General features: G+C 37.2%; 1 protein-coding gene across 8 annotated transcripts in view; it reads left to right on the forward strand.

Annotated features, from left to right (window-relative positions):
- Positions 1-14,994, forward strand: part of LOC145681280 (serine/threonine-protein kinase DCLK1-like) — a 360,318-nt gene that overhangs the window by 140,492 nt on the left and 204,832 nt on the right. For all 8 annotated transcript variants that reach the window (XR_014130757.1, XR_014130756.1, XM_081752902.1 and 5 more), the window contains one exon: positions 10,943-11,835. Coding sequence is in view for 6 of the 8 variants with exons in the window: in XM_081752899.1 (XP_081609025.1) it covers positions 10,943-11,835 (893 nt within the window). In the remaining 2 variants the exon portion in view is untranslated. The remainder of the gene's footprint in view (positions 1-10,942; positions 11,836-14,994) is intronic.

The following is a 14,994-nucleotide window of genomic DNA, read 5'->3' on the forward strand; positions in this document are numbered from 1 at the left end:
CGGGTTTTCTAAAAACCGAAAAACCTGTTTTTGTGCCCACCACTAGTTTAAACCGGTTTCAGTTTATTATCTGACGGCCGTCTTTGGCAAGTGCAGATTATTTCAAGAGTTTTTCTTTTCCAAAGAACTTCCTGACCATATGATAGCTGCTATAGCAGCTATAGCAATTCTGCAATACAATTGCTATAGCTGACATACTGATTGGTCTTACCATAACTTTCTGACATTTCTATAACTTTTTGATTTCGTCTGCCAGGTCTTGATATTTGCTTATTTTCGTATTGAATGTTGTACATATGTTACGAGTCAGTGATACTGCTACATCTATGAGGGTTACTTCTTGGGTTTCCATTTTATTGATAATAGTGATGTCGGATCTGTTTGCGCAGGTGCCTTGTCATCTGTTCTGATTTCTCGATCCCAGTAGAGTTGGTATTTATTGTTTTCAAGTACTGCACTTGGCTGGTACTTGTAGCAACGGCCCCGACTTTCCAAAATGTATGTGAGTGCATATCAATGGCGGGAGTGTTATATGTTTTCAGGGGAGTATCCATAATTTTTTGATTGATTTCCTTGTAGTTAAAACCTTTTATGAACACTGTCATAAAGGGCTGTGCTGTGATAAAGTAAAATATACCGGTACTATAAGGATAAGTTGGTGCTGTCCTAGCTCAGTCAGTAACACGACTGACTTAAACGTAAGAGAAACGGGCTGAAACCCGGGTCCAAACTAAAAATCTTGTGGGTGCGCCTCACCCACAAGATTATTTGTGTGGGTGCTGGAGTCCTGGAGTACCCACGTAGTCTGCGCACATGATTTATAGTGTGGCTTGGTATCGGTAATTAATTCCACGTTATATGGCAAAAACTGATTAATGCATTTTGCACAGTTTTTTTTATTTATTTATTGTGGGAGCCATTATATGGCATCTTTTTAGATAGTTTGTGGGAGCCATTATATGGCAGAACCCGTACTGTGTTCAATTATTTCTGATGTATCTTTGCATTTTCTAAATTTTTCATCCGGTGTTTCGTGCTATTATTATTATTATTATTATTATTATTATTATTATTATTATTATTATTATTATTATTATTATGATTATTATTGTCAGTGAAGAATTTGATTCGTTATACTGGTGAAATATTAATTGATGTGTATAACTGAAAACATGTGTAATGAAGCAATAATTATTCAGGTCTTGTACTACAGATGAAACAGACTTAACGCTCTACCCGTACTTTGCTATCTTAGTCTTGCGATAAACCGGCTACAATCTTATTCGACCATACTTTCAGACATAGGCATGTATAATTGATGGTTAGCGCACATACTTTTGTTGCTTGTGGTTTGGGGTTCGATTTTTCACAATATGACATTTTCGGTCTAGATATAATCAATTGAACTGTTGATAGCGTCGGACTTTTTTTTTTTTAAAAAAAACGTCCGTGGTTTAATTCCAGCCCGCGCCAGTGAACTTTATGGTGGACAAGCACCGTGTGTATGGGTTTTCTCGAAGTTCTCCCGTTTCCTCTCACTTTCTTCATTCTACCATTTCATTCATTTGCCATGATTACCTTCTCCTTTAGTGTAGCCGGCATAACTGTGGGACGTAAAACTAAAAGATTTCATTTCCTTTAAAAAATATCATAAATATTCCATGTTTCAAGAATTAATGTGCATGTAATTTGATTACCGACTATACGGCTAGCACTGAAAGATGTATAGTCTCAAAAACGTAATATATGTTGAGAACACATCTTTTTCAGAGGTGCCATTTATCCTGGGTCGTTGCTTCTCCATATTTTAAACAAAAACGTGTCTGTTAGGAACTACCGCTAACTCCTCCTTTTACCGGAACTGATTGTTGGTTTGCACATGTGATACAAGTGTGTGTTTCCGTGTAACTCGAGTGGAAGCAGTAAGCTCATATGAAACTGTGCTGTTTGCATTCCCGTTAACGCTTGTGCTTAGCGATTATGCTAATAACTCCTGCACATAAACATTGAATACAAGGGAATGAGGTCTCCAGTTGTTGCATTCGAAACAAATTTTCTTATGTACAAACACTTAATTAGCAGTTTTAAAAAGCAGTTTATTCATTGTTTCGTCTTGTTTAATTTTTTTTAAAGAAGTTTACCGCTTGGCAACATTTCCAAATGAATATGGTGAGACTTTACTTTTATGTCGAAAAGGCTTTATTTTTCACGCTGTACAAAGAAAGTTTGAAACTTGAAGAAGAAACTAAGAATAACTTGTCTTGTAGAGTGGAAACCGAGATTACTTTTGCAAGACGTGTGCCTTTCAAAAGTTTCGCCATCTTATCCTAGCGGTGACGTGAAGTTTTCCAACTTCTCTCAAGAGTTTTATAACCTTATTTCTAAGAAAATGTGTTACCACTAGTGTTTCACAGGTATGTCAAAATACTTCAATGGAGATTAATTAAGGTAAAAGAGAAGAAATACTCGAAAATGGGATGAAAGTGTAATTATTTGACAGGATTTTCTAGTTAATCAAAAGTAAAAATTAAGTTAAGGCCATGAAATCGTGATATAATCTAATAATAGTAATAAAACTTGAAGCACTTTTCCAAGTGTAATTTCATTTCTCATTTCTATTATAAACATTGTAGTAAGCTATGAGAAAAAATACAGGGGAGAATTTTCTTCCTTTATTGGAGGTATGGTGTTTTCAGGAGAAGCAGCGGGGATATCACTGTGCTAGGGGTACCCATAATGGGAAACCATGATGAAAAGTGCATTATAGAATTCCAGGGGTGCGAAAAAATGTTAAACCAGTTATTACCAAAAAAACTTAGGTAAAAAGTGTATAACTTGTAGCACAACATCATTTAGGACTATAATCAAGACGCCACCATGAGAGGAGAAGGGGTTATTGAGGAAGAGAATCATTGGGAAAGTTTAAAAATACGTGCTGCTTTTGTAGGGGATTTAAGGGCGAGTGTCAAAAAGACCTTGATGGGATAGGCATCTTGTGGCTATAGTATTAATGCTTATTCAAAGGTGCTGTAAAAGTGCCAACCGAAAAGACAAGTACCTATCTAACTTGTATATACAATTTTTACACGATAGTAGTGTTTATGCTATGTTGACACTATTTCTCGTTGTGATGATTTCTTAGTCTTTCTCCACATTGTCTTTAATTGTCTACTAGACAATAGTTTAGGCAGTGTTGTGTGTGAAAGTGTCTCCCTTTCTATTGGAACTTGGACGATCTCTGTCGTGTCATGAAAATTCTGCTTCGTCTCGTCTGGTGAGCACTCCTAATTGTCTTCCATTCGTTATTTCATACGCATTCCATTGAAATTGTCATATCCTATGACGTGTAAGTTTTAATCGAGCGACTTTATTAATTGGAAATATTTGGCCTTATTCAGTGTCGTTCTTACTTGTTATTAACGTCATAGGCCTACTAAGGGTGTGACTATCACATGATTCAGTCATGACTAGTGTTAGTATGACGGTAATCACACGTCATAACGACTCGGAATAAAACCTATTAGGTCTTATAATGTTAGTTTCTGTATTGCTTTACTGTTTGACCGCACTTTTCAGAACAATAGAATAATGAGAAACAAAACCACAAAATGTAACCAACTTCAAAGGTAACAATGAAAATTTGTTTTGTTACGTTCAATATTTATATATTAACACGGTATTTATACTACTGTTTCCAAATCTTTATTGTAGATTGAATAAACATCGTGAACTAATTATTATAGAAAGTACACTCCCCCAGTCTACGGCTGATGAAGTGTGGTGTTGATTTCACATGTAGTTCGTGGTGTGTGCTTACAAGGAAATGTGATGTCATAAATCACTCGTTCCTCGCCTACTGCAGATTTGGTAATTCTACGTGTGGGTGGGGGATTACGAATCAACACAGCATTTTTGTAGTTAGATTAAGCATTTTAACGTTAACGATACAGCGTATCTGCTATTACGTCATTTAAAATGGTGAAAACCGCCTTCTCTAGTTCAGTTGATTGTGAAGGCAACTAGAATAGCTGACAATATTTGTCAGTTGGAGGACGAGAATGAATCATGCGTTTAGAAGAGAGTAAGTTTATTTTGAATGAAAATAATAATAAAAAAAAACCGAAACTATACAAAAATTGTTATTGCTACCAGCATAATTCAGTAATTAACTTTAAAAACAGTTATCGTGACAAAAAGTCAGTAAATTTCCTGCTAATGCAAGATCAACAGATTATTTGTTTAGCGAACCCAATAACATTCAGTACCTTACTGAATAAAAAAAAAAAAAATGAAAGATAATTCTTCAATGGTTTTAGCAAATCTTTCTTACTAGTAGATATTGCATCTACTTCAAATTCAACATTTTTTTTATTTAAATCTTGTAAATACCAACTAGGATTTTTTTCTTTCAAAAATTTGAGTCCAAACGCTAATTTGAGGACCAATAAATGCGGAACTTAAGGTCAGCAAAGGAAATTATTTCACATGATCACCAATAACTGGGAAATCAAATGTCTACAAAGAAAAAAAAAATCACATGATGACCATTAACTGAGGAACGAAATGTCTGCAAAGGAAATTATTTCACATGATAAGCAATAAGTGGGGAACCAAATGTCTAGAAAGGAAAATATTTCACATGATGAACAATAACTGGGAAACCAAATGTCTACAGAGGAAAATATTTTATATGATGAGCAGTATTTGGAGAACCAAGTGTCTACAAAGGAAAATACTTCACATGATTGCCAATAACTGGGGAACCAAATATCTACAAAGGAAAATATTTCACATGATGAGCAATAACCAGGGAACCAAATGTGCACAAAAGAAAATATTTCACATGATAAGCAATAAGTGGGGAACTAGTGAATGTCTACAAAGGAAAATGTTTTACGTGCATAGTTGAAGTTCTACCTTTGTGCCGGATTTAGTCAGTATTTGATGAGTTCTGTAGATCGTATACGATAAACATGTCTGTGTAAGTATATTGTCTTGTAATTGTTTTTTTTTTTTTTTAAAGAAAAATCAAATGAAGAACGAAAACGCGAAAAAATGGGGACGAGAATGTTTTTTTAGGGCTCTTTAAGTAAGGCTGTTCGTAGCCAAATTTGGATATCTAAAACCGACGTTGACAAATTATTTATAACTCGGTCGATATATCGAAAGTATCGGAAATATTGGAATGTTGTTGATAATATCAAAATTGATTGATACATCGAAATATGCGGAACACTAACAATCATAAACTGTTAAATGTTAACCGATTTCTTTCCAGTGCTGTCAACTGAACGCAGTAGTTACGTAGTCGAACATCTCTATCTTAAGATAAAATATGGAGAAGCAGCTATCACAGAGTGACAACAAAGTGGTGACACAAAGGGTAGCTTATATTTGTTTTATTATTACATAATTAATAAGTTTAAGAACTGCAAATTAATAAAGATTGTATTAACATATATAAACTTTTAAAAATACGCATGTTTTTGCACAATATACTTTGTAGTTTAAATATTATCTTATATCAGACCCTTCGTAATCCTCGCGAGACGCGGAAGGATTTTGATAACATAGATAAAATTAGGCGAAATTGAGACAAGACAAGGCAATCTTACTTTCCGTTTTCATGAGCAACACTAATTATAGGGATAAACGCAAAACGACCATTGTAAGTTCCACATATTTCACATTTCGTTGGTACCCACCAGAAACAAATAGTGATCGAAGTTTGTTATGTTATACCCATTCATTACATGTATTCAACCCCTTCGTTTGCCTAGGGGCCGCGGTGGCTCAGTGGTAGAGCGTTCACCTCTGGTGCTTGGGGTCCCGGATTCGATCCCAGCCCCCGCCAAATGAACTTTGTGGTGGACAAACACCGTGCTGGTGGGTTTTCTCGGGGTTCTCCCGTTTCCTCCCACTTTCTTCATTACTCCTCATCACCGTCTCCTTTAGCCTAACCGACATAAGCGTGGGACGTAAAACTCAAAGATTTCATTTCATTTTCTTTCCCTTCGTTTGCCTATTACAACGTTTCACCAATTGCATAACAATGTCCGAATTGATGCAGGACAATAATGTTAGTTTTGGGGCAAAAAAAGAAATATTGCAATCTCGACGTTTCATACACACACACACACACACCGAAATTCTCTTGCATCGACAAGAGTTTGACAGCATTGAGGAGATACAAAATTCTGTAATGGATCATTTAAGGAAGTTCTTTATAGAAAATTTCTCCAGCGCCATGAAGAAATTAGAAACACATGTATCCAGTATATTGCGCCAAACAGATCCTACTTTGACTAAAGAAAGAAAAGGAAAACATCCATTTTTTTAACCTTTTTATTTTAATTGCTTGCATTCTAAAACTTATGAATTCAAATGAATAGAATCTGTAGATATGCAGCCCAACTGCTAAAATTCTTGTCCGAATTTAGATTTTTTTTTTTTTTTTGTAATTTTTATTTGTAATGATATTGCAGTCTGAAGTTGCTGCGAGGGTTACGTAAAAATTGCCATTATGAAGAGGAACAATATAAAAAATGAAATGTGACAGGAAAGTGTGAGGAGAGCTCATTTCAGCTAAATTACCTCTTCTTTACTGCGAATGGAAATTGAAAGCACAAACAGAAGTTTCAGGAAAGTGAAGTTATGTCCGGGGACCCCTTGCGAAATAGTTCTCCTCTATGTGAGTTCCCCTCAGCATATTAACTAATACAGCGTCCTTTTCCTCATTTCCGCTTCTTGGGAGGAGAGAAATGGCGGCCTCTTCCCTTCATCCTCTGTCAGAAGAGAGAGAACTTCACGTGTTTATCGCGAAGGCAATTAGCGCAGAGGAAGGGACACCCCTGTTGTTTAATGAGCCGCCACAGTCGATGCTAAGGGGAGACCACCATTCCTGTTACTCTTGATTATCCTGTAGAGGTTGTTCTCCCTTGGCAAGCGATCAGGTAGAACGAATGGAAGCTGAAATATGGAAAACCAACAGCCAGAGGGCGAGAGATGGCGTATTCCAAAGAGCAGTTCTTATTTTTAAACTAAATTTTCCCCTTTTCTCGCGTTTCAAAAAAATCTCATTTAACTTGGTTTCGTGCTAAATTGTTGTCCAACAAGCCATAACAGTTTCCAGAAAGATTGAATTTCATCAAAGGTCGCTTGCAAACAAGCTGGAATTGATTGGTTTTCCTCTCTCTTTCAGGATAGTCTTTAAATTCTGAAGGTGTTTTCTTAAAAATTCATTCCAGGTACAGTAAAAGTGCGTTAAAAGGAAATTCGTTATCTTCTTTGTTAATTATAACTTTTATGGTAAATTCGTGATGTGTTAATGCAGAACGGCGAGGATATAGAAAGTCAGAAATAAGTGCACTGAACAATGGTATCTCGTTTATATAAACTCACACTGTAAAATGCAGCAGTAATAAGGATTGTTAAATTAATATAAGTTCATTCCTATTATTCGTAATTACAGTAATATACGAGAGAAGAGTAGTAACAAATTGTAACGTCATAGAGTTGGAAATGGTTTACAACAGTGATTTCCAAATGACGGCCCACGAAAATATATGTGCTATTTTTAGGTTCGTGTGTAACAGTAATAGTGAAGCTGACCATCTTATGTATACGACCTGAATCGAGAATTGACTTTTAAGTGTAAAAGATGTCTTCTTCAACCCCCTGACTACCAAAAAATATTATGGAAGATATGGCCATTGGTCCTGAGAATATTCGGGTTCCAACAGAAATGGGAATGACGGAAACTTCATAACGAGGAATTGCATAATTTATACCGTTTATTGAATATTGTTAGGATCATCAACTCTAGGAGGCTCAAGTGGACAGGTCATGTAGCCAGAATGGAAGAAGGTAGGAACGCTTTCAAAGTTTTAACTGGAAGATCAATCAGAAAACGACCATTAGGAAGACCTATGCGCAGATGGGAGGACAATGTTAAGATGGATCTCGCAGAAGAAAATACAAAGAAAGTGGATCCAGTTGGCTAAGGATAGAAGCCAATGGAGAGCTTTTGTGAACGCGGTATTGAACGTTCTGGTTCCATAGGCTGTATAGTTAGTTGGCCGTTGGTACAGAGCCAATTTTGAGAAAAATACAGATTTTGTAGAATTAAGCAGTTTCAAAAGTCCGTAACTCAAACCGTAATTGGCGTAGACATATGGGAGAAGAAGGATACAACAAATAGAACAGATTCAGAAAAGATATTACTTACACATATTCAACATTCTGTCATCTCGAGGCCTCAAGTGTGATTCTTATATTGTCCTGGCCCGCAGTGACCATCGTTAGTTTACACCAGATATGGCCAAATGGCGACCTACGAATAAAAATTAAAATGTGATTTATTGTATTTTCCCACCTTAACTCCATACATAAGAGGTAGTGTAGGTGGCCATTATGATATATCAGAATCGAGACTTCACTTTTAACCGTGAAAATATTGTGTGTTGCTTATTGTGCATGGTAAGGTCTTGGTACCGGGACGAGTTTTAGAAAACTATAGGTTTTCGAGTGTTACTTTTAACTGGTCATAGCTCAGGCTCAAACTGATCTAGGCATATGAAACAGGAACCATGATACGTGAAGTGTAATCAAGATTCAGAGAATAGAATGTATTCTCAAATTGCTATCGTTCTACATTTAATTTAATGTAAGCTTATTTATTTATTTTTAATTTGCCTGATCCCCGAATATGGTAATTATTGTCCTGGTACACGATATATTATGCATTTGCCATCCCTGCTTACATCATTGAACGTTCTATACATACACACATGACAGTTGATGAATTTCAACAGGTTTTCGACTTTCTTTTACCAAAAAATATCATACTTACTCTCTATTCTTGCTCGAGTCAACTAGTTCGACGCAATCTTGAATAACAGTGCGAGAAAATAACTGTTACTTCCAATTCTCTCCACCATGTGTATTAGACATATAGAGCCTGATGCAGAGTCCTTTTAACGCGTGATTAGGGCCATACTAAAAAGTTTGACTAACATGTTTCCTGCAGTGGTCAGGCCTGTACGACGCTAATCATACGTCAAAACGACTCTGCATAAGACCCATAGTATCCGCTTTGGAATAGTCCTTAAATGCACTAAACATTATTAGGAGTTTAGCGTCTCTTCTCAATGGCGAGGCTATATGAGACCATTACTTTCGTGTAAGAATTATTTCCTGAATCTTCGTGATATATGCATCAAGCTTTTACAGAGCTAAACAGCCGTATGTGGCTGAGACCCGGAAGCACTGCCGTCATATGGAGCATCAAGAAGAACATTTATCCCCTGACTTGGGGGACGAATACGTATTTTAATCACAATAATAATAATAATAATGAAAAACATGAAATCTTACTTATATTAAAGGGTCTTCCCCCGCCTCGAAACCAAACCTGAAATGATTATATTCCCCTGAGAGTATTGCAAAATTAAGTTTAAGGGCTAATTTGATAGCGTCAGGTTGAACTGTGAGTTCGAATTAGGTAGATAAATGCAAACATAGATGTAGACATTATTTTTATTTATCATTAGTTTCCATTGATATTTCACAGAATATTGTTTAGGGCTATCTGAAGGACAAAGTGTATGCGTACAAACCACAAATAATTCAGCAGCCCAAGAACAATATTCGTGCAGAAATACGGGCACTCAGACCAGAAGTATTGACCCCTGTCATGAAACGTATACTACACATGGACCGTATCTGAGAGGCCTATAATGGCGGGCATCTACCTACGATTAAATTCCACACATAAATGAAAACGATCTTCCATTCTTGGTCTTTAAGTATGTGAAATATCAATGGAAACTAATGGCAAATAATGATTTAAAAAAAAAAAAAGTTATTGAAAGTTGTTACTCCGTGACTTTTTTGGTCCACCCTGTACTTGTATTTTGTGTAAGACTAAAAGTGTAGCCTTTATTCATTGCTCACTTCTTAAGTTTGAGAAAAGTAGCAAGTTCTTGGTTATTGCCTCAGTTCCATTCCATTTCATCGAGAAAGTAGTTGTTGGTCTGTGTACGTAATGGATTTTGTTGCTGTCAAAAGAAGGAACGTTAAAGCGGATTTAGCGTGCAGGAAGCTGAAATACAGCTCCCGAAAGGGGGGAACCTAAGCAATCTCGAAAAGAGCTAGCAAGTGGAGGAATATGTTTGGAGATCGTCTCATTGGAGAAATAACGTGTGATTGAGATATTAGATACTTGGTTTGCGTGTTTCATTACATCTTCTTTTGCAGTTGATGTTCATTTTATTTATTTCAAGTGTTATTTCTGTTACTTTTTAATGGCGTACATGCTTTTTATGAGAGAACTGGAAAAATCCACAAATTAAAACTGCTGTAAGATGTCATTATAAGAGGGCTGTGTGTTCTCTCAAAATTTGTTTCGTTAACAGTCCACTTATAAGCTACTAAAAGACGAAATGGTCATTGTCTTTGAGACATATATCGGAGGTGAGGATTCAGTCCCCGAAATCGACTGTAGAGAGAGATATTTGTTTACTTACACAGTAATGTCTGCTAGCACCTTCAGAATCTTCTTCGTGTAAAGGAACACGCTTTGCTAAACGACTGAACCACTACCGAAAATATTTCTGGAACTCATTTCCCGAGATGCTTCTCAACATATTTGTCACGTTGCTTTGAACGTCCGGACTGTTATCAAATATAGACGTTTTAATACACATTTTAAATTTTGGGAACAGCTAAAAGTCGCATGGTGCTAAGTCAGGGGAGTATGATTGTGAAGTTTGGAAATTGATTTCTTGGGCAGGAACTCGCGAACATTCAACGCTGCTTCAAATTCCTGTAACTTGCTTTTTAAATTTTAGATGTCTCTGAAAAAAGATGCATAAATGTGATATTTTTTCACTATGTCTTATATTTCTCCGAAATCTTAATAACGTCTTTTTTTTCTTCACAGTTCTTCTTCATGGCAACATGACGGACGCTGCGTTGCAGGAACCGAGCGCCGAAGGTCCCCAGGCTGCCAAAACCTCCACGTCAGGCACTTCAACGTCTTCTCACCCTAGCCACCAGCAGCCACCTCCAGAGTCGTCCTCATCATCTTCATGCCATTCGCTGGAAGAGCGGGAACACGAGACTCTTTCTAGCCCACATAGCAAAAGCACCAGCGCAGCTGATCAGCGATCGCAGCGGAATCAGCAGTCTTTGGAGGTGAATGTTTCGTCGCGTAATGGCCGCGTGAGTCCACAAAGTGTCCAGAACTCTAACATCCGTACGCCTTTAATGAAGATCTCGTCCGAGAAGAAGGCGAAGAAGCTGCGCTTCTATCGCAATGGCAACCGTTTTTACAAAGGTGTAGTGATGGCTGTTACTTCCGAGAAGTTCCGTACTTTTGAGAGCCTTTTGGCTGAACTCACACGTGCTCTGGTGGACCACGTAACAATTCCGAGTGGCGTTCGCATTTTGTATACTACGGATGGACGCAAAGTGACTGGTTTGGACGAGTTGGAGGAAGGCCAGTGTTACGTGTGCGCGGGTTTAGCAGAGCCGTTCAAGAAGTTAGATTATGCAAAGAATGAGGCTCCTGTGTGGAACACCACAACTACTTTAAAACAGGACATTCCTCCCATACCTCGTTTAGAACGGGAAGCCCCGTTGGAAGGCAGAGACTTTATACGACCAAAGTTAATCACAATTATTCGGAACGGTATCAGACCACGCAAAGCAGTGAGACTTTTGCTCAATAAGAAGACTGCTCACTCCTTCGAGCAGGTGCTCTCCGACATCACGGAGTCCATCAAGTTGGATACAGGAGCAGTCAGGAAGGTCTTCACGCTGGATGGCACCCAGGTAAGTGTACAATGTTAGTGATCTTAGTGACCAGTTGAAAGTGGGATAAACTATACTTTATTTATTGACCCGTTTAACGTGTGAATTTTTAAAAGGACATTTTAGACTTTCAATTATGTAGTACTGCTCATAGATCAACATAGTTCGTATGTCATTTTCTTCCGAATGAAACAAACTTCCAAACGATGCCATAAGCATAGGTGCTTGATGTACCTAAAAGCGAAAATTGTTGATAATTCGAGAAATTTTCCTTTAAAAAAATTCCTTCTGAGAAATTTTGCGCCCTCTGGGGCGGCCCCAGCCAAGACAACAAGAACATAATGTACCTTGAAGAATATTATGAAATATAGATAATGTATGCGAAATTTTATTGGGTTGTCTTGAGTAGGTATGAGATGAAAATATTCCCTCGCCATAATTTCCTTCGATGAAACACTATCAGAGAATCAAACCCAAGAACAACGTTCTTATTCTTCTAGTATTGCCACGCAAATCATTCAAAATAATTCACTCAATTACCTTTCACTTATATTAATAATACAATCCAACACCAACTTACCGGAAAGAAACTCTCGTTTGAAGCTGAACCAAGCGCACCGAACAAAGACTTTTTGAATATGGGGGAATGTGAATGGAGAAGGTATAACTCATTTTTCAATATTTGTGCACGAACTGTATAACTCAGATATCGATAATAATGACAGAACACTTTCCTTCCATTTTATTGGCAAGCAAATGAACAAAATGTTGCCATCTTACAAAACGTGACTGTGTTTCAAGCCTAAACTTCAAGTGATGTTTTGAACCCACTTTGTTGTTGACTAATATTCCCAAGAAATGAAATAAGTATTAGAAATTAGATCTGTGGGCTTTCGGCATGTACGGGCAGGTTAGCCCGTTACGTATGAGGGATATTGTTCCTCGGCGATCAAAGGAAAGGAAGGATGCGGTCTGGGACTTACAGGTTAGGCACAGCCCGCAGCAAAAAGCCTGCAACATGAGCATGTAAGTTTATTGTGAAACAGTGAGGTCTTTTGCCCCAAAATAAGTGTGAAGGGAAGGACGCCAAAGTTTATCCTGGCGTGATTCGTGCCACTTAGACGTATGTTGATTCCCTGGGCTGTTAAGCGTAATTTCACAATAAACTTACATGCTCATGTTGCAGGTTTTTTCTGCGGACTGTACCATCCCTCATTTCCCTAGTGGGAATGAGAAAAATATCTCAGAATGGTTGGCCTGAAAAAGCTTTTATCCTTTTCTACCCAGTGTCCCCACCGGTAATTGAAGCCGGGACCGCTCGAAATGAAAGAAGAAACTACACTTTCAAGCAGGGATATATTTTGTAGAGCATTTCAGTAGATGCTATATGTTCGTGTATCAGCGTATGATATATACTTGTTACAAAGGTTTAACAAATGGATTGAAAGTTAAGGCCAGGATCACTTCGCCAGATAAACCGTATGTTAAATCCAATCATCTCCAAATAAGTGCTCCGGGATGTCACAGGATTGCTGTTCCTATTTCCAGTAAACCAGTCGGATTGAAAAAGTAAACAGGAAATTACGTTAAAGACAGTGGGACAAGCAAACAAAGTCGATTTTGTTATCAGTGTTTTTGGAAGGATACTACTCGAGAATTCATAAATACTTTTAGACTCCTGCTTTCTAGATTCGCTGATATAATGATTAGCACACGCGGGCCTGTAGTATACGTGATCCCACGTTAAATTCCCGGGACAGAGTATTAAATGCATTGCGGTGATTCGGATTCCATCTTCAACTATATTAGCCGAGTGTATCATCGTCAGTTTGAGTATTGAGTACATTTTTGTCGAATGTCCTGAATATTCAGATCTCACAAGATCCCCTGTAAAATTGATTCAAATTCAAAGTTCTCCACGGTCCAATGCGTATTGTACTAATTTTAGCGGCCCATACTGGTAATTTGCTTATTTATGGGCTTTCATATATATCCGGAATTCAATCATACACTACTATAACGCTCGGACACAAAATGCTTTTGGTTTCTTTATATGTAACTGGACATGAATGTGGTCATATACAAAAGAAACTGGATCAAGTACTGCTTCTCTGACACATATTACCCACCCCGGCTGCCATATTGGATTCAACATTTGGTTTTTCAAATGAAAATAGGTGCAAGTGGTAACATCAAATTCCGTTTTCTCGAAAATTAATTTCGTGATATGATCATCTGTAATAACAATTACAACCGCCCTTTTTCCTTCCCTTGTAGGGAAGACATAAAAGAAAGTTCTGAAACACGTCTTTAATTATTTTAAATAAAAGAAAAAGAAAAACCTATCAAATTCCATGTGTCTAACCTTAGAAAATTCTGAGATATGGTCATCGTGTTGTAATAATTGCAACCCCATCCTTTTTCTTTCCTTCTAGATGAAATATTTTTTTAAAAAATGGTAACACTTGTCTAACTATTTTAAATGGGAAGTCCATATACTAAATTTGATGTCTCTACTCTACAGAATTTCCCAGATTACTATCCCCATATTTCCCCTTTCCCGCTGAATTTTCAAAAATCCTTCCTTAGTGGTACCTTAGATCACAAATCCTATGCACTGTCAAAATTTCAAGTTTCTAGTTTAAGCGGTTTGGCCTGGGTTGATCAGCCATTCACCCACTTACACAGGACTTCTTCTTTTATACCTAGGCATATAAATATGCAATTAAAGAAGCAGCAATTAACCAATAGTACCAGTATAATACTTTTTGTCTATCCTTCCGATGTATTTTGTTTGGAGCGAAAATATTCAAAATATTTCAATCAAATTGAAGACATCAATATTCAAGCTTTCTCCGAAAAGAAATCGAATTATTAGTTACGGAACAGTGGCAAAAGAAGCCTAGGGGGAAAAAATATACTATTTTGTGGGACCTCGAATAAAGAGCTGAGAAAAAGATTTATAAAATGCTTCATGTGGAGTGTTGTATGTGTCAGAAACATGGACATTACGCAAAAATGATAAATAACGAGCGGAAGCTTTCGAAATGTAGGTGTGAAGAAGATTGGAGACAATTAGCTAGGTCGAGCGGAAAACTACTGAAAGGGTGTTAGAAATGGTGGGGGAGAAAAGATTAATTTTAGATATTATTAAGAAGAGGAAGAGAAGCTGGTTGGGAC

The sequence above is a fragment of the Thermobia domestica genome, chromosome 3 (genome assembly GCF_964235325.1).
Source record: "Thermobia domestica chromosome 3, izTheDome1.hap1.1, whole genome shotgun sequence".
In the NCBI taxonomy this organism is placed as follows: domain Eukaryota; kingdom Metazoa; phylum Arthropoda; class Insecta; order Zygentoma; family Lepismatidae; genus Thermobia; species Thermobia domestica.